The sequence below is a fragment of the Salvelinus namaycush genome, chromosome 6 (assembly GCF_016432855.1).
Source record: "Salvelinus namaycush isolate Seneca chromosome 6, SaNama_1.0, whole genome shotgun sequence".
Lineage (NCBI taxonomy): Eukaryota > Metazoa > Chordata > Actinopteri > Salmoniformes > Salmonidae > Salvelinus > Salvelinus namaycush.
In genome coordinates this window covers 20,357,030-20,380,105 of record NC_052312.1, presented here as the reverse complement: position 1 = coordinate 20,380,105, position 23,076 = coordinate 20,357,030, and the positions used below count along the sequence as shown (strand labels likewise).

Here is a 23,076-nt window from a genome sequence, read left to right as displayed (position 1 = left end):
TTTACTCCTGCCAGATGCCTTTTAATAAAATGTTGCGTTGACGAACATTGCCCTACATTTCTGCCCTTTTAAGGCCATTCAAAAAGCGAACAAACGTTAGAAAACTACAGGGCTACTTACTTGGAAATGTTGCGGCACTTTCGATGCACGTTGACACAACCATTGGAACAAAGTGTTGTTGTTTCGTAAACGCCATGTACAGTTGGATGAGATCACGGATGGCCAGCGATCAAGTGTCAGGGTCAGGCACACCACAAGTCTCTGTGGCGCAATTGGTTAGCGCGTTAGACTGTTAATCTAAAGGTTGGTGGTTCGAGCCCACCCAGGGACGAGACTTTTCAGTTTGTTGTGCTCCATGATGTGAATGTGATATCCTGGACCTGTAATGAGATTACCTGTGACTTTGACCTGCTGAGGCTCAATGCCAACACAAGCCTCTCTCGTGCAATCAGTTAGCGAGTTTGACTGTCAATCTAAAGGTTAGTGCTTTGACACCACCCAGGGATGACATTTTTCAGATAGTAGCGATGTGAACCTTCCTGACTTGTAGTGATCTTCCATGAGACTTTCGCCAGCTGAGGGTCAGTACAACCACAAGTCTCTGTGGTGCAATTGGTTAGCATGTTAGCCTGTTAATTTAAAGGTTGGTTTTTTGAACCCACTCAGGGTTGCTATCTTTCCATTTCTAGTGATGTGGAAAGACCTTCCTTGATTTACAGTAAGTTTGCTTTTGACCTGCTGTTTTTCCTGTTGTCACATGTGATTGGTGTGTTGTTGAACATGAAAGATGACAAGTTACTATACCTACTGGTAAAATGGCTGTCAATGGTCTCTGATCTTCTGTTACTCAATAGCTTATTCATTCTGTGGTCTCCATGGAACATATCATGTATTCATATTAATCCGGCTAGTATGACAATGTAAATTATGTCAATCTGGCATGAAAAACCTTAGCATTTAAATGTATCTCGCATGAAGGACAATGTTGGTCCAGTGTGTGTGTGTTTGTGTGTACATGTGTGCCTATACACCATGAAAGTGACTCGCCACTACATCATTCTTCCGGGGTCAGTCCCCTAATTATTTTGAATGAGATTGGTGATTATATATTAGATTCGTGAAAACGCAGTTGTTTAAAATATATATTTATCAAATTACATTTGTGATTGTGGCTGAATTTACTCCTGCCAGATGCCTTTTAATAAAATGTTGCGTTGACGAACATTGCCCTACATTTCTGCCCTTTTAAGGCCATTCAAAAAGCGAACAAACGTTAGAAAACTACAGGGCTACTTACTTGGAAATGTTGCGGCACTTTCGATGCACGTTGACACAACCATTGGAACAAAGTGTTGTTGTTTCGTAAACGCCATGTACAGTTGGATGAGATCACGGATGGCCAGCGATCAAGTGTCAGGGTCAGGCACACCACAAGTCTCTGTGGCGCAATTGGTTAGCGCGTTAGACTGTTAATCTAAAGGTTGGTGGTTCGAGCCCACCCAGGGACGAGACTTTTCAGTTTGTTGTGCTCCATGATGTGAATGTGATATCCTGGACCTGTAATGAGATTACCTGTGACTTTGACCTGCTGAGGCTCAATGCCAACACAAGCCTCTCTCGTGCAATCAGTTAGCGAGTTTGACTGTCAATCTAAAGGTTAGTGCTTTGACACCACCCAGGGATGACATTTTTCAGATAGTAGCGATGTGAACCTTCCTGACTTGTAGTGATCTTCCATGAGACTTTCGCCAGCTGAGGGTCAGTACAACCACAAGTCTCTGTGGTGCAATTGGTTAGCATGTTAGCCTGTTAATTTAAAGGTTGGTTTTTTGAACCCACTCAGGGTTGCTATCTTTCCATTTCTAGTGATGTGGAAAGACCTTCCTTGATTTACAGTAAGTTTGCTTTTGACCTGCTGTTTTTCCTGTTGTCACATGTGATTGGTGTGTTGTTGAACATGAAAGATGACAAGTTACTATACCTACTGGTAAAATGGCTGTCAATGGTCTCTGATCTTCTGTTACTCAATAGCTTATTCATTCTGTGGTCTCCATGGAACATATCATGTATTCATATTAATCCGGCTAGTATGACAATGTAAATTATGTCAATCTGGCATGAAAAACCTTAGCATTTAAATGTATCTCGCATGAAGGACAATGTTGGTCCAGTGTGTGTGTGTTTGTGTGTACATGTGTGCCTATACACCATGAAAGTGACTCGCCACTACATCATTCTTCCGGGGTCAGTCCCCTAATTATTTTGAATGAGATTGGTGATTATATATTAGATTCGTGAAAACGCAGTTGTTTAAAATATATATTTATCAAATTACATTTGTGATTGTGGCTGAATTTACTCCTGCCAGATGCCTTTTAATAAAATGTTGCGTTGACGAACATTGCCCTACATTTCTGCCCTTTTAAGGCCATTCAAAAAGCGAACAAACGTTAGAAAACTACAGGGCTACTTACTTGGAAATGTTGCGGCACTTTCGATGCACGTTGACACAACCATTGGAACAAAGTGTTGTTGTTTCGTAAACGCCATGTACAGTTGGATGAGATCACGGATGGCCAGCGATCAAGTGTCAGGGTCAGGCACACCACAAGTCTCTGTGGCGCAATTGGTTAGCGCGTTAGACTGTTAATCTAAAGGTTGGTGGTTCGAGCCCACCCAGGGACGAGACTTTTCAGTTTGTTGTGCTCCATGATGTGAATGTGATATCCTGGACCTGTAATGAGATTACCTGTGACTTTGACCTGCTGAGGCTCAATGCCAACACAAGCCTCTCTCGTGCAATCAGTTAGCGAGTTTGACTGTCAATCTAAAGGTTAGTGCTTTGACACCACCCAGGGATGACATTTTTCAGATAGTAGCGATGTGAACCTTCCTGACTTGTAGTGATCTTCCATGAGACTTTCGCCAGCTGAGGGTCAGTACAACCACAAGTCTCTGTGGTGCAATTGGTTAGCATGTTAGCCTGTTAATTTAAAGGTTGGTTTTTTGAACCCACTCAGGGTTGCTATCTTTCCATTTCTAGTGATGTGGAAAGACCTTCCTTGATTTACAGTAAGTTTGCTTTTGACCTGCTGTTTTTCCTGTTGTCACATGTGATTGGTGTGTTGTTGAACATGAAAGATGACAAGTTACTATACCTACTGGTAAAATGGCTGTCAATGGTCTCTGATCTTCTGTTACTCAATAGCTTATTCATTCTGTGGTCTCCATGGAACATATCATGTATTCATATTAATCCGGCTAGTATGACAATGTAAATTATGTCAATCTGGCATGAAAAACCTTAGCATTTAAATGTATCTCGCATGAAGGACAATGTTGGTCCAGTGTGTGTGTGTTTGTGTGTACATGTGTGCCTATACACCATGAAAGTGACTCGCCACTACATCATTCTTCCGGGGTCAGTCCCCTAATTATTTTGAATGAGATTGGTGATTATATATTAGATTCGTGAAAACGCAGTTGTTTAAAATATATATTTATCAAATTACATTTGTGATTGTGGCTGAATTTACTCCTGCCAGATGCCTTTTAATAAAATGTTGCGTTGACGAACATTGCCCTACATTTCTGCCCTTTTAAGGCCATTCAAAAAGCGAACAAACGTTAGAAAACTACAGGGCTACTTACTTGGAAATGTTGCGGCACTTTCGATGCACGTTGACACAACCATTGGAACAAAGTGTTGTTGTTTCGTAAACGCCATGTACAGTTGGATGAGATCACGGATGGCCAGCGATCAAGTGTCAGGGTCAAGAACACCACACGTGTCTGTGGCGCAATTGGTTAGCGCGTTAGACTGTTAATCTAAAGGTTGGTGGTTCGAGCCCACCCAGGGACGAGAGTTTTCTGTTTGTTGTGCTCCATGATGTGAATGTGACATCCTGGACCTGTAATGAGATTACCTGTGACTTTGACCTGCTGAGGGTCAATGCCAACACAAGCCTCTCTAGTGCAATCAGTTAGCGTGTTTGACTGTCAATCTAAAGGTTGGTGCTTCGACACCACCCAGGGATGACATTTTTCAGATTGTAGCGATGTGAACCTTCCTGACTTGTAGTGATCTTCCATGAGACTTTGGCCTGCTGAGGGTCAGTACAACCACAAGTGTCTGTGGTGCAATTGGTTAGCGTGTTAGCCTGTTAATTTAAAGGTTGGTGATTTGAACCCACTCAGGGTTGCTATCTTTCCATTTCTAGTGATGTGGAAAGACCTTCCTGGACTTACATTAAGGTTACGGAAAGTGTTAGGCTTAAGCTTAGCTAAAATGCTGCAGTTGTCCCCGACACAACTCGAACATGTAACTTTTAGCCTGTAGCTGTATTCCATCTAGCCACAACCGTAGATGCCATCAGTTCCAAGAAACCATCAGTACCCAAATCTAATTGCCTGTAGCTCAGGACCTGAAGCAAGGATATGCATATCCTTGATATCATTTGAAAATAATTACTTTGAAGTTTGTGGAAATGTGAACTTAATGTAGGAGAATATAACACATTAGATCTGGTAAAAGATAATTCAAAGAAAAAAATATCTTTGAAATGCAAGAGAAAGGCCATAATGTACTATTCCAGGTTAGGCGCAATTTAGATAATGGCCATTAGATGGCAGCGGTGTATGTGCAAAGTTTTAGACTGATTCAATTGACACACACACCGATAGCGGCACCCCCCCCCCCCCCCCCACTGAAAAGCCAGGGCGCGAAATTCAAAAAAAAATTTTTTTTTTAATATTTAACTTTCACACATTAACAAGTCCAATACAGCTAATGAAAGATACAGATCGTGTGAATCCAGCCAACATGTCCGATTTTTAAAATGTTTTACAGGGAAGACACAATATGTAAATCTATTAGGTAAACACCTTAGCAAAAGAGACCATTTTTTCTTTGTCCACCAACACCACTAGCTATCACCAATTCGGCTAAACTAAGATATTGATAGCCACTAACCAAGAAAAAACCTCCTCAGATGACAGTCTGATAACATATTTATGGTATAGGATAGGTTTTGTTAGAAAAATGTGAATATTTCAGGTAGATATCATAGTTTACAATTGCACCCACCGTCACAAATCGACTAGAATAAATAGATAGAGCAACGTGTCTTACCTAATTACTAATCATAAAACATTTCGTAAAAATACACAGCATACACTAATCGAAAGACACAGATCCTGTGAATACAGACAATATTTCAGATTTTCTAAGTGTCTTACAGCGAAAACACAATAAATCGTTATATTAGCATACCACATGTCCAAACATTACCCCAGCATTGATTCTAGCCAAAGAGAGCGATAACGTCAACATCGCCAAAAGATATTAATTTTTTCACTAACCTTCTCAGAATTCTTCAGATGACACTCCTGTAACATCATATTACAACATACATATACAGTTTGTTCGAAAATGTGGATATTTAGCCACCAAAATCGTGGTTATACAATGAGAAAAGTAGCCGAGCTGGTCAGAAAATGTCGTGCGCCATATTAGACAGTGATCTAGTCGTATACATAAATACTCATAAACGTGACTAAAAAATATAGGGTGGACAGCGATTGATAGACAATTTAATTCTTAATACAATCGCGGAATTACATTTTTTAAATTATCCTTACTTTTCAATACAGTTTGCGCCAAGCGAAGCTACGTCAAAAAAGATGGCGTCCTAAGCCACTAACATTTTTCGACAGAAACACGATTTATCATAATAAATTGTTCCTACTTTGAGCTGTTCTTCCATCAGAATCTTGGGCAAAGAATCCTTTCTTGGGTCTAATCGTCTTTTGGTCGAAAGCTGTCCTCTTGCCATGCAGAAATGCACATTGCGTTCGGCATGAACTGGAACGGTGCCCAGAGATTCACAGTGGCTCAGAAATAAATGTCCCAAAATCGCACTAAACGGATATAAATTGCTATAAAACGCTTTAAATTAACTACCTTATGATGTTTTTAACTCCTATAACGAGTAAAAATATGACCGGAGAAATATAACTGGCTACACTAATGCTTGGAAAAACAGTAGGTCGGTATCCTCCGCGCGCATGACGCACCTAGAAAAGAGTTCCTACCTAGAGGATTTTTTCATTTATAGTGGCTGTGATTGGGCAATCGATACCATTCAAAGCGTCATCACGTAAAGGCATCCAGGGGAAGACGTAAGCAGTGTCCGTATACTCATAGGAATAACAGTGGCCTTAAAACTGACTCCAGAACAGGGGCCAAAATGTGTGAAATCTGACTCCATGTCAGGGAAATTGCTGTAGAATGAGTTCTGTTCCACTTAGAGACAAAATTTCAACGGCTATAGAAACTATAGACTGTTTTCTATCCAATAATAATAATAATATGCATATTGTACGATCAAGAAGTTTGTAGGAAGCCGTTTCAAAAATTACACGATTTCCATAAATAGTGACAACAGCACCCCCTAGCCTTAACAGGCTAACAAGATTAAATAAGGAAAACTCCACCGAACTATTTAAAAGAATAGTGTATGAATTGGTTGCCATAACTGTCATGTTTAGAATGAGCCTGAGTGTCTGGCTGAAGTGCTCTGCTAATATGCACTGTGAATGTATTTTGTCTATATATCCAATAAACTCAGTTTCATATTATATTTTCATTCTTGAATGTTTATGCTATATAAAGTCTGTAAGTCTTAGTAGTCTTGGAGACATTACAGTGTTTACATTTAAATAAGTCTTACAGTTCTTTCTTGTATTTATGTCATATTTAATGAACCAGGAACTGCCCTGGACATTTTGGTTTACTTCTGAACAGTTGCAACTGATGTTACTTCAACAGTATCGCCACTCCCTTTATGGTGATCGATGGGAAATAAAAACACAACACAAAACTTCACATCGTAATATAGTTTTCCTTTTTTATTTATTCCAAGGTATGACTTTAACTTTGAAGGATTGTGTGGAAGCAAGCTCTTGTAGCGGGTGATAGAATAGAGGGGAAACAGGAGGAAGGGATAATAGAGAAGACAGAAGAGAAAGAATCCACCCAAAGGGGAGTTACTGGTTCTGGCTCTGTCCTAAATGACACCCTATTCCATCCGTAGTGCACTTGGCTACTTCGGATCAGGTCCAAACTAGTGCACGACATAGGGAATTGGGTGTAGATTTGAGAATTGCCCACTGTCATTAGAATGCCCTTGCTCACTTCACGGCTGACATTCTCATGGTTCTGTTTTAAACATGTCATGTTCCAGGCCAATTACATTGCAAATGGTTGAGTGCCACCTCATCAACTGTACAGTCAGGCATCAGATTGCTATGTAATATGATGTGGTTAGCTGATATGTTTAACACGTGTCCAGGCGTTGTGAGATCTGGCAGCCGTCTGCGGTGTAGTCAGCCTGGAACGTAGCCATCCTCTTATTGAACTGGACCACAACCTAAAAGCTTCCTTGCATAGATAGTTAGGCTACACAGGGTCTGAGTCAAAAATGGCACCCTATAACCTATGTAGTGCACTACTTTTGACTAGAGCCTATGGGGAATAGGGTGTCATTTTGAATGAAGCCTGGGCCTAACTTTGTTTCACCATACCTGGACTCAGGGTTCCTGAGTCCATATTCCTTTATCTCCAGAACATTACCTGATTTCCTCTCTCTCGCTCTTTTTCACTACTCAACACCTCTACCTGTCTCTCGCTCCTCTCAAAATGCACAGCAAGCAGACAACCTCAATATGGTTTCATAGGACCTGATATGAAATAGTATATGTAAAATATGACATATTATATCATTCTATTGGTATAGTCATATCCCTGGTACAGATGATGGAGTGATGATAGAGGGATGAGACGGAGGAGAGAGGTGACCGACACGCTTCTTTCTGGCCATAACAGTTATGATACTCCTTTATCTTTGCATCCTCCAATCAAAATGAGCCTTCCTGTCAGCATCCTCACCCTATCCTCCAATCAAAAGAATTCTTCCTGTCAGTGTCCTCATCCCTCTAAACAAGTTGATCAGAGATCAGGGGTTAACTACCTTTTACCCACAATTCGCTGCTCTCTTCTGATGGCACCCTATACTCTCTGAAATACCAAATTACAACATTATGAAAGCATTGCGACAACATTACAAGTTTCTGTGGAAAGAGAGGGGTGTTAGTATGGGAGCTGCTATAAAGGATTTGTGTGTTGGGGGGGGGATTCAACCATTCAACATGGACAGCATTTCTACTATAAACAGAGCATGCATCTGCATCAATACACAACCAACCAACCAATATTTCATTGTTTTCTTTTAAACCCTTCCAAATAATAGGAATTGTAATATTATTTGAGGAGGCGAGGTATAGGGCTGGGGGCTCTGCTCAGAAACTCTGCTAGTGTGAAACTATTTTTCTTTTGTCCCCTTCTTTGTTTTTTCCCCCATGACTCCACTCTGTCCAGTCGATCGTACTAAAAGGCAGTTAATGTGAAACGGATCATCGTGTGACACCAGGTATTCTGGCTCATCAGGCACTTGGTGCAGTACGGAGGACAGTATGGATGAGAGAGGGATGAGAGTTAAACATTAGAAATCCAGCCAGACCTTAACTGGACATTTGTCTCGGAGATTTGATCTGAGCAAAGCCTCCCGCTCTCTTTTCCTCTCTGGGCAGTGTGGAAGGGGAAAAGAGGAGAGGAGAAGGGGTATCTAAACCTCTCTGTACAGGAGGGAGAGGATGGAGGGAAGAACGAACAGGAGGGGAAGGAGGAGTTTTACAAGTCGCTCTCTCCATAGAGGAGAGGGGGAAAATGAAGGGAAGACAAGAGGAGGGGGAAAGGGGGTTTTACAAGTCGCTCTCTCCATACAGGAGAGGGGGTTTACAAGTCGCTCTCTCCATAGAGTGCACTGGAGAAAGAGATGTAGTCGAGGGCTCCGGATGGGCCGTCGGCTCCAATGTACCTGGTCACAGAGATACATTATATTACCAGAGAGGTCTGATGTACCTGGTCATAGAGATACATTATATTACCAGAGAGGTCTGATGTACCTGGTCATAGAGATACATTATATTACTAGAGAGGTCTAATGTACCTGGTCACAGAGATACATTATATTACCAGAGAGGTCTGATGTACCTGGTCATAGAGATACATTATATTACTAGAGAGGTCTAATGTACCTGGTCATAGAGATACATTATATTACTAGAGAGGTCTAATGTACCTGGTCATAGAGATACATTATATTACTAGAGAGGTCTAATGTACCTAGTCATAGAGATACATTATATTACTAGAGAGGTCTAATGTACCTGGTCATAGAGATACATTATATTACTAGAGAGGTCTAATGTACCTGGTCACAGAGATACATTATATTACTAGAGAGGTATAATGTACCTGGTCATAGAGATACATTATATTACTAGAGAGGTCTAATGTACCTGGTCATAGAGATACATTATATTACTAGAGAGGTCTAATGTACCTGGTCATAGAGATACATTATATTACTAGAGAGGTCTGATGTACCTGGTCATAGAGATACATTATATTACTAGAGAGGTCTAATGTACCTGGTCATAGAGATACATTATATTACTAGAGAGGTCTAATGTACCTGGTCATAGAGATACATTATATTACTAGAGAGGTCTAATGTACCTGGTCATAGAGATACATTATATTACTAGAGAGGTCTAATGTACCTGGTCACAGAGATACATTATATTACTAGAGAGGTATAATGTACCTGGTCATAGAGATACATTATATTACTAGAGAGGTCTAATGTACCTGGTCATAGAGATACATTATATTACTAGAGAGGTCTAATGTACCTGGTCATAGAGATACATTATATTACTAGAGAGGTCTAATGTACCTGGTCATAGAGATACATTATATTACTAGAGAGGTCTAATGTACCTGGTCATAGAGATACATTATATTACTAGAGAGGTCTAATGTACCTGGTCATAGAGATACATTATATTACTAGAGAGGTCTAATGTACCTGGTCATAGAGATACATTATATTACTAGAGAGGTCTGATGTACCTGGTCATAGAGATACATTATATTACTAGAGAGGTCTAATGTACCTGGTCACAGAGATACATTATATTACTAGAGAGGTATAATGTACCTGGTCATAGAGATACATTATATTACTAGAGAGGTCTAATGTACCTGGTCATAGAGATACATTATATTACTAGAGAGGTATAATGTACCTGGTCATAGAGATACATTATATTACTAGAGAGGTCTAATGTACCTGGTCACAGAGATACATTATATTACTAGAGTGGCCTGTGTCCCTGGTCATAGAGATACATTATATTACTAAAGTGGCCTGTGTCATAGCCACACACTTGTATAGGTTACACAGTTGTACACGTGTGAAACAGGACAAATATAAGCACCCCTATTTGACCTTTTTAATTCTGTGTACCTGGTCATGCGGCTGATGCAGTACTCGGCCTGCTCTGCGGGCAGCTCTCTGCGCAGCTCGTCAACCGTGATGTAGGCCTGGGAGAGAGGAGGTATATATTTATTTCATTTCTATGTATTCATTTAATTGCATTTACCAGGTTGTCCCACAGGTGAGAAAATACCTATTTTTCAAGGGAGATCTGGCCATATTAAAATGTTCTAGCTCACCTTGTCGGAGGCCAGGATCTTAAAGGAAGCCATGACCTGGTCAGCGGTGTCTGTCTCGGCCGTCTCACGGGTCATGAAGTCGATGAAGGCCTGGAAGGTGACCACGCCTGTGTTGTTTGAATCCACCAAGGTCATGATGCGGGCAAACTCCACCTCACCCTATTGGACAACATGTTACAGTAGATTAGAACATCTCACCCTATTGGACAACACGTTAGAGTAGATTATTTTCATATCATTGTAGAGGAGAACATGTTTTGAAACCTTTAGTATAAAAACGGATGCCATTTATACTATAACTGTATACAACCAGATAGAGCGTCGTCATTTTGTATAAAGGGACTGAGAAGAAATGAAGGTGAGGTCACTTCCTGTTGGTAGCTAGGCTACTCACCAGATCGTAACCCATGGAGATGAGACAGGCACGGAAGTCGTCGGGGTCCATCATGCCGTTTCTCTTCTGCAAAAGAGAGAGGGGGAACACAAGCATCAGTTTTTATGATGCAAGTACAATAATATATATCTTTTATATCAATGAACGATGCAGTGATGCAATGATCAACGATTATGTGAACGTAACACGCTAGAGACACTATCCCTCAGTGTGGAGGAACAACTACGGTGGCAAGAAATCACTGACTATTCAAAATTCACACTTACAGTCAGTGTATTCAACTATGGTAGGTTAAAATAATCACATATCACTGTCATTGCAAGTAAAATAGCCTTCTTCAAAATAGCCGCTTTCTGTAAAATCTGAGCCAGGAAGTAAAAAGACAAGTGCAAGAAATGCAAGTACAATAATATATATCTTTTTTTTTTACCCTGTCAAAGTGATTGAAGGAGGCTCTGAACTCGTTGAGCTGCTCCTGGCTGATACCCTTGGCATCGCGGGTCAGAATCTGGTTCTCCACCTCGTTGATGGTGCGGGCGATGGTGGTCAGCAGCTGCTCCCAGCCCACACGGATATGCTGCAGAGGGAGAGAGGGAACGAGGGAGCGGAGAGTCTAAGCTTGATGTAATAATTGCGTGCTCGGAATTTGGGACCAAATACTAAACTTTTGACTACTTTAATGCACTATAAGTGACACCTATGACACATTCAAAAGGGGAACTAGATATATAAAGTGCACTAACTTCTAAACGGTAAAACTGATATGTATGAAAATACCCCTAAATGAAACATTTTATCTCAAATCCAATATACTGGAGTATAGAGCCAAATTAAACGTTTTAGCTTCACTGTCTAAATAGGGGAGTATATGATACTTAACCTAGGTCTAGGACATAAGATACTTCACTTCCATGGTGTAGTTGTGTGTTTGTTGTGTAGTTGTGTGCTGTGTAGTTAGTGTTTGTTGTGTAGTTATGTGTTGTGCAGTTGTGTTTTTTGTAGTTGTGTGTTGTCCAGTTGTGAGTTGTATTACCTCCATGGTGTAGTTGGTGTGTTTGTTGTCAAAGATGAGGGACTCCTGGCTGAGCTGGTGGTCTCCCTCCAGTTTGTCGATGTTACACTTGTAGTTGATAATGTTTTGTTCATACTGCTTGAGATTGTTCATCTGTTCCTCTAGAGAACCGGCGATGTCCACAGACACATGACCAATCTCCTGTAGAGGGAGAGGGGTGGAGAAAAAGGAGGTAGTGAGAACTGAGAAGTGTGAATGGATGACAGTTCAGGCTTCCGTATTCATAAAGCGTCAAAGAGTGCTGATCTAGGATCAGGTATAGAATCTAGGATTAGGTCCATTAATTATAATCTAAAAGGCAAAAGTGATCCTAGATCAGCTCTCCTACTCTGACCCATAAGTGTAGGCACAGTAGATGTTGCGAACCTCTGCGTGTTTGGGTTTCGGAGACCCTGTAGCAGCTTAGCCTGGTTACCAGTCTGTTTGTGCTAACATTTCACTTCTTGCCATACCAAACATGGCATATGGACATGGGAGTACAATGAGTGGAATGAGGATTTCACAAAAGAGGATTTCAAACTCGTAGGACCGTGTAGCTCTAGCTCAGTGGTCACCAACCGGTCGAACACAACGATAAAGCCTTGCATTCCTATTATTTGTATTTGTTTCGTGCTGTTGTCGGTAGGTGCACTTCATTCAGCAGCCCTAGCACCGGGAAGATAAAGTGTTCCCATTTTGAACCATTTTATGTATCTGAAGGTAGAACTCCGCCTACCCGGCAGGCCCAGAGATCAAATCAAGTGCACCTACAGGCCTACCTCTGGCAAATCAGACAGCTCAGATCACCCTCTCTGCACAGTTTCCTCGAGCCATAGACTGTAAAAAGAAGCCTCGAATGCAGAATAAAGTTGACACCGTGAGATTTAAAAACGTTTTAAAAAATGACTAGAGCGACTCAACGAATACAGCAAAAAGATGCTGTTTTTATGAATAACTTCATGTCTAAGTTGTTATTCGGCACTGTCGACAGTTTGTTCAACACTTCCATAAGCCATAAAATGCACATTCTCCCTACTTCCACTCACGCTACCACAAGCACTGCAGCACTGCAGCTGCAACGAATGAGTACGGCAAAGTGTTCCGCTAAGCTTGTGTTGTTATCATTAGCGGCTTGTGTCTTTTCTAATATCGAGGAATATTTCACTTTCTCTGGTCATAGGAGTAACAACATGAATTGGCGCACGAGGCAGAAATAATGCAGTGCGACTTGAGTTTCGCCATCAGCTGGAAGACTGTGTCCCTTCTTCTCAGCGGAGGGAGAGCTGAGGGACGGATGAGTCCAGTAAAAAAAATATATATATATATTATTATCCTCAATTAGCTGTGCCTCACCAGTAATACAACAAATGATATATGACGAGTATGATCATATACCTACATTTTACATTTCAAAATGGTCTGAGAAGAACAACATTGGCAGGGTAATTCAAGCCTCGCCAATCTGCAGTGATAATGTATTGGGCCTATAGCCTACTGCACAAACCTCATTGCTACAGAACTGTTTTTAATTGGTTAATGTTGCATAGGCTTACGTTTTTTAATTCATGTTTTTTTAATTTTAATTTTTTATCTGAGCCGTAGATCTCCGCTTGCATTTTGACTCAGAAAGCGATCTTGACTCAGAAAAGGTTGGTGACCACTGCTCTAGCTGAAGTAACTGTACCTCCATCTTGGTCTGAATCCAGGGTCCGATGATGTTGGCCTGGGCAGCGAACTGGCGCCTCAGCCTCTCGTTAGCCTGCTGCCTGGCCACCTCCTCCTGCAGCATCTGGTCCCTGAGCGGAACAAGGTGCTTCACCTATGGAGGGAGACAGGGACATTGGTCGTCAACACACTGGTAGAGATGACGTCGCGTTTCTCTGTTACTCGAGAGCAGAGCCCTATACTACCTACCGGATTTGAGGAGTTCGTGAGGTAACTTTGGTCAACCTTGAGTTCAAACTCAGATAACCGGTACCACGAAAGTGGCTCACCTTTTAGCCAGGTACATTTCTATGGCGACGAATCCACTAACTCAGAGCTAACTGTGTCTGAGCCGTGAGTTGAGGACCAATTAAACCAAATTCCCCCCCTCTCGCAAAGATTGCGTCATCCTCCCCTTCGTTTGAGGAAGACGACTGATTAAATATTTGATTAACGAAACGTATTTTTGTGTGTTCAAAAATTGTAATGTCAAAATACCGATCACGTTACACATTTCGTAATGGTAGAATGCATTTGAAACTTCATGCAGCGTAAAACTTTCGTATTACTTATTTTATCAATAGGAGAGGGATAAAAAGGTGCTTGTTCATTGATAAACACAACAAACCACACCAAAGACGACATTAACGATAAGTGGTCAAATAAAAAACGGCACTTCTAAAAGCCTATTTCACACCAGTCTGCTGAATTTGCAAGATAACTCTTCTTTCATTTTGATTTCGGCCCAAATGAAAAAGGGTCACCGACTTGCCCGTGGATTGATGTTTCAGCATTGTCTCAATGAAGTCAGTTACAACTTGGGTTGGAGCTTAAACCTACATGAGGGTACAAGGAGCTCTCCAGGAACAGGGTCGGAAAGCCCTGCTCTAGGGTGTAACCCTTTGACATTAAGCAACTTACAGCTATAGCGTGTAAGAAAAAATACAAACTACAGAAAAAATTATTGTCACAGGAAATGTGTCTCTTGACTACATTCTAGAGTGTAGAAACCTAGCCAGGGAAGGAAATACAATTCAGTAGAAAACCATTTCCGCTTCTCTGTCGGCTTCACAGAGTGTGTTGTACTCACTGCCTCCCACTTGTTAGTGATATCCTGGGGGGAGAGGTTGGTGTAGGGGTTGACTCCTGACAGCTTGATGCCGTAAGTCTGAGCGATCTTCACAATCTCGCTCTGGATGCCCATGGTGGCCATGCGTTCCTTATCAGCCTCTGGTAGGGTGGCCTTGAACTGGTCATGGGCTGTAATCAGAGACTGGAGAGGAGAGGAGGAGTGAGAATGGAGGGATACAGTGGGAAGGAGCGATAGAGAGAGAGAGGATCAAAGGGTGTGGTGTGTGTCACATAACGAGAAGAGGGGGGGGGGTAAGGAGTGAGAATGGAGTGATATGGGAAATAACGAGAGAGAGCGAGGGAATGCAGAGAGAAAGGAGAGTCCATCAGACCGTTAATGTTACGTATTGTACACACACAGACACGCTCACACACACACACATTCACACACACACGTACATGGATCTCCTCGGTGCTGTGGACGATAAACATGTCCTGCAGATCCTCCATGGCTCCGTCCATCCAGTTGTTGAAGGGCGCCGCCCTCTTGGCGAACTCCAGGTACAGCTGGTCAATGGTCTCCCACAGTTTCTCCACGCGCTAGGAAAGACCAGGACAAGATGTAACATCCATATATAGTATGAAGCCATCCCTGCTAAGTAGTCACAGTAACACGTGTAATGGCTTGATATGACCACCACTAGTTGTTATTGGAAGGGACAGGAGTTTTTCCTGAGACAGGTGACCTGGTCAGGAACATCTCCTGGCTCGTGGTGGCTCAGTTGGTAAGAGGCTGTGTGCTCAGTTCCTGCAGGGATCACATTCTCCAACCAAAAGCGTCTGCTTAAGTGGCGTATACAATATGATTATATTAGGTATCTGTTGTACGTGCGTAGTTCAGTACCTCCAGGGAGTCCCTCCTCTTCTGCGTCAGCGTACCCAGGTTGTCCCACTGGTCACAGATGCCCTGGCAGCGGGCGTTCACAGAGGACGCGTCATGGTAGTCCAGCTCACTGAGAGAGAAACGGGCAAACACACTGATCAGTATCACGTCTTCTATTACACACTGTAAGTCAATCCCTTTTTTCTAGAACTTTACTACGTTTATCCTTTCTACCGCCACTCCCTCCTTCCACCGGTCCTCCACACCTCCCTCTCATCATCCCTCCCTCCTCCCTCCGTCCCTCCTTACTTGAGCTCCTGGGCGATAGCAGCGATCTGCTCCACTCTGTCCTGGTGGGCGGCCAGGTCAGACTCAAAGGCCTCGTGTTTCCTCATCAGAGCTCTGATCTCCATCAGAGAGGCCGACTCATAGTCCTTCATGGACAGCAGCTCTTCTTTACCTGGGGGAGAGACACAGATAATACTCAGTCGTTATCTCTCTCTCTCTCTCTCTCTCTCTAACCCCTTTACCTCTCCTCTCCGTTCTATCTCTCTAACCCCTTTACCTCTCCGTTCTATCTCTCTAACCCCTTTACCTCTCCTCTCCGTTCTATCTCTCTAACCCCTTTACCTCTCCGTTCTATCTCTCTAACCCCTTTACCTCTCCTCTCCGTTCTATCTCTCTAACCCCTTTACCTCTCCGTTCTATCTCTCTAACCCCTTTACCTCTCCTCTCCGTTCTATCTCTCTAACCCCTTTACCTCTCCTCTCCGTTCTATCTCTCTAACCCCTTTTCCTCTCCGTTCTATCTCTCTATCCCCTTTACCTCTCCTCTCCGTTCTACCTCTCTATCCCCATCCACCCATGAGCGCTGTGGCGCATGACGTCTGGGGGTTGAAAGTTGATGTACCTAGGGGCTTGACTCAATAAAGTGGATTTTACAATTCAAAATTGATATCCCCTTTACCGCGCCTCTCGCCCCTCTCTCTCTACCCCCCACCTGCCCTTCCTCCCCTCTCGCTCTACACCCCACTCACCCTCCCCTCCCTTTCTCACTCGCTCTGTTATTACCTGAGGTCCAGGACTGGTGCAGGGAACACTTCTGCTTGAACTTCTCAGCCAGGTGGTCCAGTCTCTCCAGACGTCTGATCTCAGTAAGAAGCCACTCCTCATATCCCTTCTCCACCTGCTCCAGACCCTTCCATGCATTGGCTATGTCCTGGGTGAGGAGAGAGATGGAGATGGGGTATAACATGGGTAGTATTATAGATGGAAGCCAGTTAGTTGGTTGACTATACTGGGTATTGTAATGTTGGTGGAACAGTCAGATATCCGGGGGGTTATTCTCAAAACTCTTTCGAACCACACCACAGTAAATTAGCTGTGGTTTTAATGAACAACCCGGGGTATAAAGTCGAGAGGGCTGCCAGGACAGTGTCACTCCCTGAGACGTGGTGTGCGTGACGTCACCTACCGAGACCATCTTTCCCTCGGAGGGCATGAAGGCGGGCCGGTTGCTCAGCCTCAGCTTGGTCTGCAGGGTGTTGAAGTTGATCTCCAGCTGACACTTCTCCTGGACGCGGGGCGGCTTGTGGATGCGGCGGTAGTCCCTGAAGTCCTCCAGCTTCTGCTGCATGGCCCTCATCTGCTGCTCCGCCATGCGGTTCTCCAGCCACGGGATGGTCTTGCGGATCCACTCTAGCAACTAGGGAGTGGTAAGAGGTCAGGGGTTAGAGGTCAGGGGGAGAAGAGTTGGTTGGGTGGTTACTTCAATTAAAAAACACACAGGTCCCGTTCAGGGCCAGTTTCCCAAACACAAAAAGCATGCTCAATGGAGAATCTCCATTGAAATTGCTTTTTAGTCCAGGACTAGGTTTAATCTATGTCCAGGAAACTGTCCCATAACCTCTCATACATCATTGCATTAGCGCAATGACTAGAAGTCTACAGGAACAGTTAGCAGGCTAGTATGATATCCCTTTAACACTCACCTCACTGGCCAGCTTCTCATACTCCTCCATGAGTTTCTCATTCTCCTGGTTAACAGCCAGCACTTTACAGATCCTGTTAGCTGCTGTCTCAGCCTGGGTGAGTAAGAGAGAGAGAGGGGAGAGAGAGAGAGAAAGAGAGGAGGGAGGGGAGAGGGAGAGAAAACAAAAGTGAGCGAGAGAGAGAGATATTAACAACAAACGTTAAGACAGAGACAGTGGACCTTAGAAAGATGGCCGATTTGTATTGTTTTCCATTGCATTGTATTCCATGTTTTTGCGGCAGTGTGGAGCAGAGGCAGTGGAGGGAGTGAGTTACCTGCTCAGCGCCAGCGAAGGCGTGGTAGAAGCAGGACACGTAGGTCATGATGGCCTTCTCATCAGGCTTGGGGGTGTTCACAATGTCTGAGAGAGAGACCAGGGAGGAGAGCTCAGGGACAATACAACCCCAGTGAAATCACTGGAGAGAGTCGTCAGAGACGAACTTACTGGAGAGAGTCGACAGAGACGAACGTAGGGTTGTAAAATTGCCTGGTTTTACAGAAATCCTGATTGAAAAAAATATGGACTCACCTTCAGCGTCGAGCATCTTGGGGATGTCCAGGTACTTCTCAGCCACCTCGAAGGCAGTGTTGAGGTTACCGATGGGGTCATCCTGTTAGGGACACACAGACAGAGAAAGAGATTTACATGAACACATAGAGAGAAGACACAGGCCAAGGGTTGTGGGTTCAATTCCCACCAATAGAAAACATGTATGCACGTATGACTGTAAGTTGCTTTGGATAAAAACGTCCGCTAAATGGCATATATTATTTAAAAATATATAATTTAAAAAATAATAATTATATATATATATATATATATTACTTATACAATAGAGTTCTAGAGAGAAAAAGAGGGAATAGAGGTATAGAGAAATAAAAGAAAATAGTAAGGGGCTACGACAGGTGTTGACCCTTGTGGACTCTTAAGAGGAGATGGGGGATGAGAGGAGAGTGAAGGGAGGAGGGGGGGGGCACCTTTCTCAGTTTGGAGTAGTCAATGAGGTCAGGTCTGTGTCTGTGGATGAGGGCACACAGTGCCAGGCCATCCTTCCAACTGAATCAGTCACCAACAGGAGAGGAGAGGAAAGGAGAGGGTGATACAAAGAGAAGATAGGAGAGGAGGAAAAACATTAGGATTATGAAGAGAAAGTAAAAGAGAAAGAAAGTAAAGAGAAAGTAAAATAATAAAGTAAATAATAACACAAACAATCCCAAAAGAAAGAGAGATGTAGCCTGGTCGCCAGTCTGTTTCTGGTCTCTTGCCAACTCTTTATGGAATTGTCATGCCAAATGTGACAGTGAGTGACAAGGAGTTGGCATTATAGCACAAACAGACAGGCACTCAGGCTAAGAGAGGTGCAAGCAACAGCCATAACTATGAATTAGAGTTCCCAATTCATCTCTTCTCAACATGACTCTGTGAATCCGCATGCAGAATGGATGTAGTTTCCCATCCTGGCCACAGGGTGGCGTGCTGTGCACACCTGATATGGAAGTTCTGCACGTTAACGTTCCTGTAGGGGGCAGTCTTTCTCTGGCACCACAGAAGAAGACCCTCCTTAGCAGAGGTCTCTACATAGGGAGGAGGCGGGGGGAAACAGAGGGGAGGCAGAGAGGAGGCAGGGGAACGGCAGTGTTATCCTAAAGGACTAGGCTAAATATGCTCCAATAAACCTGCGGTGTTAAGGTGTCAAGCTTAGTGACCTGTGTGTGTGTCTGTGTGTGTGTGTGTGTGTGTGTGTGTGTGTGTGTGTGTGTGTGTGTGTGTGTGTGTGTGTGTGTGTGTGTGTGTAATGCTTACTGAGGTATGTTTTTTGTGGAGGATATGCAAAGTGTGTGTGCCACGGAGGCTTGAGTAATATGAATGTGTTAACAGTAACTCATAATGAACTGACTACATACAGTAGCCTACTGTGTCTAATGTATCATGGTTTTGAGTGTGGCAGATGCAGAGCGTGTCTGAACAGTGATCCTACGACACGTTTGCGACTGTGGCCGTTAATTCTATTAATGTGTTAACGCTTTAATGACAGGCGTATGTATAGTGTTGTATAGTGACTGATAATGTATAGACAGTGTTACTGGGAGTCTGATAGCTGGGTAAATAGGTCGAATTTGTTCTCATGTGACTTAATGCATGTGCAGTTCGAATGTGTTTATGGCGGGTGAAACCCGAGGGGAAATGCATAAGAACAACCTTGTAAACATGTATTTTTTTAAGATCAACTCCTCGCTCGTGTCATATCCAAGAGCGAAGAGGGAACTTTTTCCAATTCCACCCCTGCACACACACACACACACACACACTGACCCTCCACGGAGATGTCCTGAATGGCGAAACGCAGGATGATGGTCCAGATCATTCCCAGGGTCATCTTCGTATTACCGTCGACAATCTCTGCAAGCCAATCACAGAGTTCGGTCAGAAACCATGGCAACATGGAGCACATGCCAAAACTCAGTTTATACTGGCTTACTGAGAGTTGCTCCGATATAATACCTCACTCTATCTTTCAACAAGTATCTAAAGTTACAGTATTTTACTTGAGTACCTCTTATTTATTTTTACCTTTATTTAATTATTAACTAGGCAAGTCAGTTAAGAACAAATTCTTATTTTCAATGACAGCCTAGGAACAGTGGGTTAACTGACTTGTTTTACCTTGTCAGCTCGGGGATTCAATCTTGCAACCTTTCGGTTACTAGTCCAACGCTCTAACCAATAGGCTACCTGCCGCCCCTCTAAGTCAGAACTGTTTTGTAAAATGGGACTCTAGAACTACAAATAAAGGATAATCACAACATTACTGTTTTTGAACCTGTATAACAACATATTGGCAAACAACAAGGACAACAGAACCAAGATGTTGAAGTCTCACCCTCAGCGCCGATGGACACCAGCTTGACTCCCTTGCTGCAGATGAAGTCCAGGGCCTTGTTCACATTTGCAATCTTGTGGAAACGCATCTTGCCTTTGTCGGGTTTGGGCAGTCTCTCACCTGTATACAATAAAAACATTCCCTTTAGTCTCCTCTCCGCAACACAAAATGATTGGTGAAGTTTCACTCAATCAAGAAAGCTCTGTGCCATTCTCCATTCATTTCAGCTCAGATGCTGCTGTATTTGACCGCATACCATCGAATTTGAGTGTCCTTTCCCACTAACTTATGCTGTAGATGGAGAGGTAAACCTTTCTGATGTAACAGTATGTAAGAGTGACTTAGCAGTGACTTAACACTGACTTAGCGGTGACTTAAAGCGACTTAAGAGTCTGACCCACCTGAGATGACCTCCAGCAGCAGCATGAGTTTGAGGCCATTCCTGAAGTCGTCCTCGATGTTCTCGATCTGTGTCCCTGCCTTCCTCAAGTGGGAGTTACACCAGGCTGTGAAAGTCTGGGAGAGAATCAGGTCGAGATAGGGGGAGAAAGAGATAAAGAGAGAGAGAGAGAAGGGAAGACAAAGGGAAAAGGGAGGAGAAAAAAAATGGGATTAGAGTTGGCAATAAATAAGTGAAAATTCTCCCTCAAACATACAGAAAGAGACTGAGCCTCACTGACAATGACCGGACGAGACCAACAGACCCCAAATGGAATCCTGGGCCCACATCGATAAACCACTCCTTAGTAAACGGAAATGAACAAACATAAACAGACAAATGCTCTAATCTAAAGTGAAGCCTGAAGCAGTTTGCTTTCTCCCGGCCGCTCTGACAGGCCCAGAGTGCTTGGCAATGCCCCATTACATCTTTAACCTTGTTAGAGCGTCACGACGCTGCTCTGTGTGTCTGTCGGCTAGCACACCCATCCTGACCTCAGATAGTCATTATTCTGCCATGACAGCTTTGAATGATTGATTGATTGATTGATCTGATTCAAGGACAAGGGAGGTGTTGTGTCATTTCAACACGAGGTTGAGGTGTGTGTGTGTTTGTGTGGAGGTGGGGGCGTAGAAGGTCACAGCAAACATAGACGTCTGTCCGCGGTGAGGGGTTGGAGAAAAATAATACATGCAGAAGTGGAACAACGGACTACAGAGCAGTGTAGAGAGAGAGGGAGAGAGACAGAGAAAGATTACATTAATCAGTAATGAAGAGAGAACACAAAGTCAGAGGTCAGAGTTCTCCATTAACGCAGTCGCTGTGGGTGTGTGTGTGATTGCGATTCTGTGTGGGTGGGCACTGGGCAGAGCTGTGAGCCATTTAGCCATGACAGAGAAGGAGAGAGAGCTAGAGGAAGAAAGACACAGAAAAAAAGAGAAAGTGCTTGAGTGAAAGAACTCTTGAGAGAGCGATAAAGAGTGCTTAAGAGAGGGTGGTGAGAGAGATAGAGAGAAAGAGAGAGGGCGAGAGAAAGAAAGAGAACGAGCTAGGGCGCGACCCGGGGGGGCAAGAGAGAGACAGTGCTTGCCAGGGAGCGAAGGAAGGCAGAACAGACAGACAGCCAGAGGGAGGGAGGAAGGAAGGCCCTGACCTGTGTCCAAAATTACCTCCTACTCCCTGCATAGTGCACAACTGTTGACCAGATGTGTCTTGGTCAAAAGTAGTGCACTATATAGGGAACAGGGTGACATTTGGGATGCACCCCTGGAAGGGAAGGAGAGCCACAATCCCGTCCCAGCAGGTGTCCCCCAGTCCCTACAGACCCAAACCCACACAGCCACACAAACCCCCACCCTACAGCTACGCATGACCCAATTTAGACAGGCCCCCTATACAAACCACACAGACCGCTAGGTTAACTAGACCACCAAGCCAGACTTCTGGAGAACAGGGGAGGAGAAGAAGGAGAAGGAGAGGAGAGGAGGAAAAGGGGAGGGAGGGATGAAGAGGGTGAAGGAGGGGGAAAGTAGAGAAGAAGGGAGGGGAAGAAAGGAGGAGGGGGAAGGAAGGAGTGGAGGTGAGGGGGGTGAAGGAGGCTAAATCGGGTAGCTATGAGACACCATTAGGGACAGCTGAGAAGGCAGGATTCCTAAGGCTAACTGTCAGTGTCAAAGAGGGATAGAAGGAGAGAGAGAGGAAGGAAGGAAGGAAGGAAGGAAGGAAGGAAGGAAGGAAGGAAGGAAGGAAGGAAGGAAGGAAGGAAGGAAGGAAGGAAGGAAGGAAGGAAGGAAGGAAGGAAGGAAGGAAGGAAGGAAGGAAGGAAGGAAGGACAAATTGTAGGAGAGAGGATAAAAGAAAGTGGAAACAAGTGCAGTTTGAAACAGAAACAGGTTTTTGTTGACGTCAGTTCAACTTTCAGATGCATGTTCTGTGGGGCTTCACCTAAAATGGTGTGAGGTGACAAAATATGAGACATT

At 43.6% G+C, this 23,076-nt stretch overlaps 1 protein-coding gene and 4 non-coding genes across 9 annotated transcripts in view; 4 read left to right on the top strand and 1 right to left on the bottom strand.

Moving 5' to 3' along the window:
* Nucleotides 1–257: 257 nt before the first annotated feature.
* On the top strand, nt 258–331 carry trnan-guu. Its single transcript has one exon. It is a non-coding gene; the product is annotated as a tRNA-Asn (tRNA).
* Nucleotides 332–1,434: 1,103 nt separating this feature from the next.
* On the top strand, nt 1,435–1,508 carry trnan-guu. The gene has a single exon. It is a non-coding gene; the product is annotated as a tRNA-Asn (tRNA).
* A 1,103-nt stretch (nt 1,509–2,611) lies between these two features.
* On the top strand, nt 2,612–2,685 carry trnan-guu. Its single transcript has one exon. It is a non-coding gene; the product is annotated as a tRNA-Asn (tRNA).
* Nucleotides 2,686–3,788: 1,103 nt separating this feature from the next.
* On the top strand, nt 3,789–3,862 carry trnan-guu. The gene has a single exon. It is a non-coding gene; the product is annotated as a tRNA-Asn (tRNA).
* A 3,023-nt stretch (nt 3,863–6,885) lies between these two features.
* LOC120049746 (alpha-actinin-3) overlaps nt 6,886–23,076 on the bottom strand; it is a 40,902-nt gene continuing 24,711 nt past the window's right edge. For 3 of the 5 annotated variants that reach the window (XM_038996131.1, XM_038996132.1, XM_038996130.1), the window contains 21 exons: nt 21,060–21,174; nt 20,659–20,778; nt 20,091–20,177; nt 19,264–19,351; nt 18,755–18,833; nt 18,306–18,387; nt 18,052–18,137; nt 17,736–17,828; nt 17,219–17,449; nt 16,816–16,963; nt 16,055–16,205; nt 15,767–15,875; nt 15,322–15,462; nt 14,882–15,064; nt 13,772–13,906; nt 12,070–12,249; nt 11,467–11,613; nt 11,037–11,102; nt 10,643–10,801; nt 10,434–10,510; nt 8,855–8,936 (listed from right to left, as the gene is read on the bottom strand). In XM_038996131.1, coding sequence (XP_038852059.1) covers nt 8,855–8,936; nt 10,434–10,510; nt 10,643–10,801; nt 11,037–11,102; nt 11,467–11,613; nt 12,070–12,249; nt 13,772–13,906; nt 14,882–15,064; nt 15,322–15,462; nt 15,767–15,875; nt 16,055–16,205; nt 16,816–16,963; nt 17,219–17,449; nt 17,736–17,828; nt 18,052–18,137; nt 18,306–18,387; nt 18,755–18,833; nt 19,264–19,351; nt 20,091–20,177; nt 20,659–20,778; nt 21,060–21,084 — 2,469 coding nt within the window. In that variant the 5' untranslated portion in view covers nt 21,085–21,174. Of the gene's footprint in view, nt 8,937–10,433; nt 10,511–10,642; nt 10,802–11,036; nt 11,103–11,466; nt 11,614–12,069; nt 12,250–13,771; nt 13,907–14,881; nt 15,065–15,321; nt 15,463–15,766; nt 15,876–16,054; nt 16,206–16,815; nt 16,964–17,218; nt 17,450–17,735; nt 17,829–18,051; nt 18,138–18,305; nt 18,388–18,754; nt 18,834–19,263; nt 19,352–20,090; nt 20,178–20,658; nt 20,779–21,059; nt 21,175–23,076 lie in introns of those variants that run through there. The other 2 variants (XM_038996129.1, XM_038996133.1) reach the window with 2 other exon arrangements.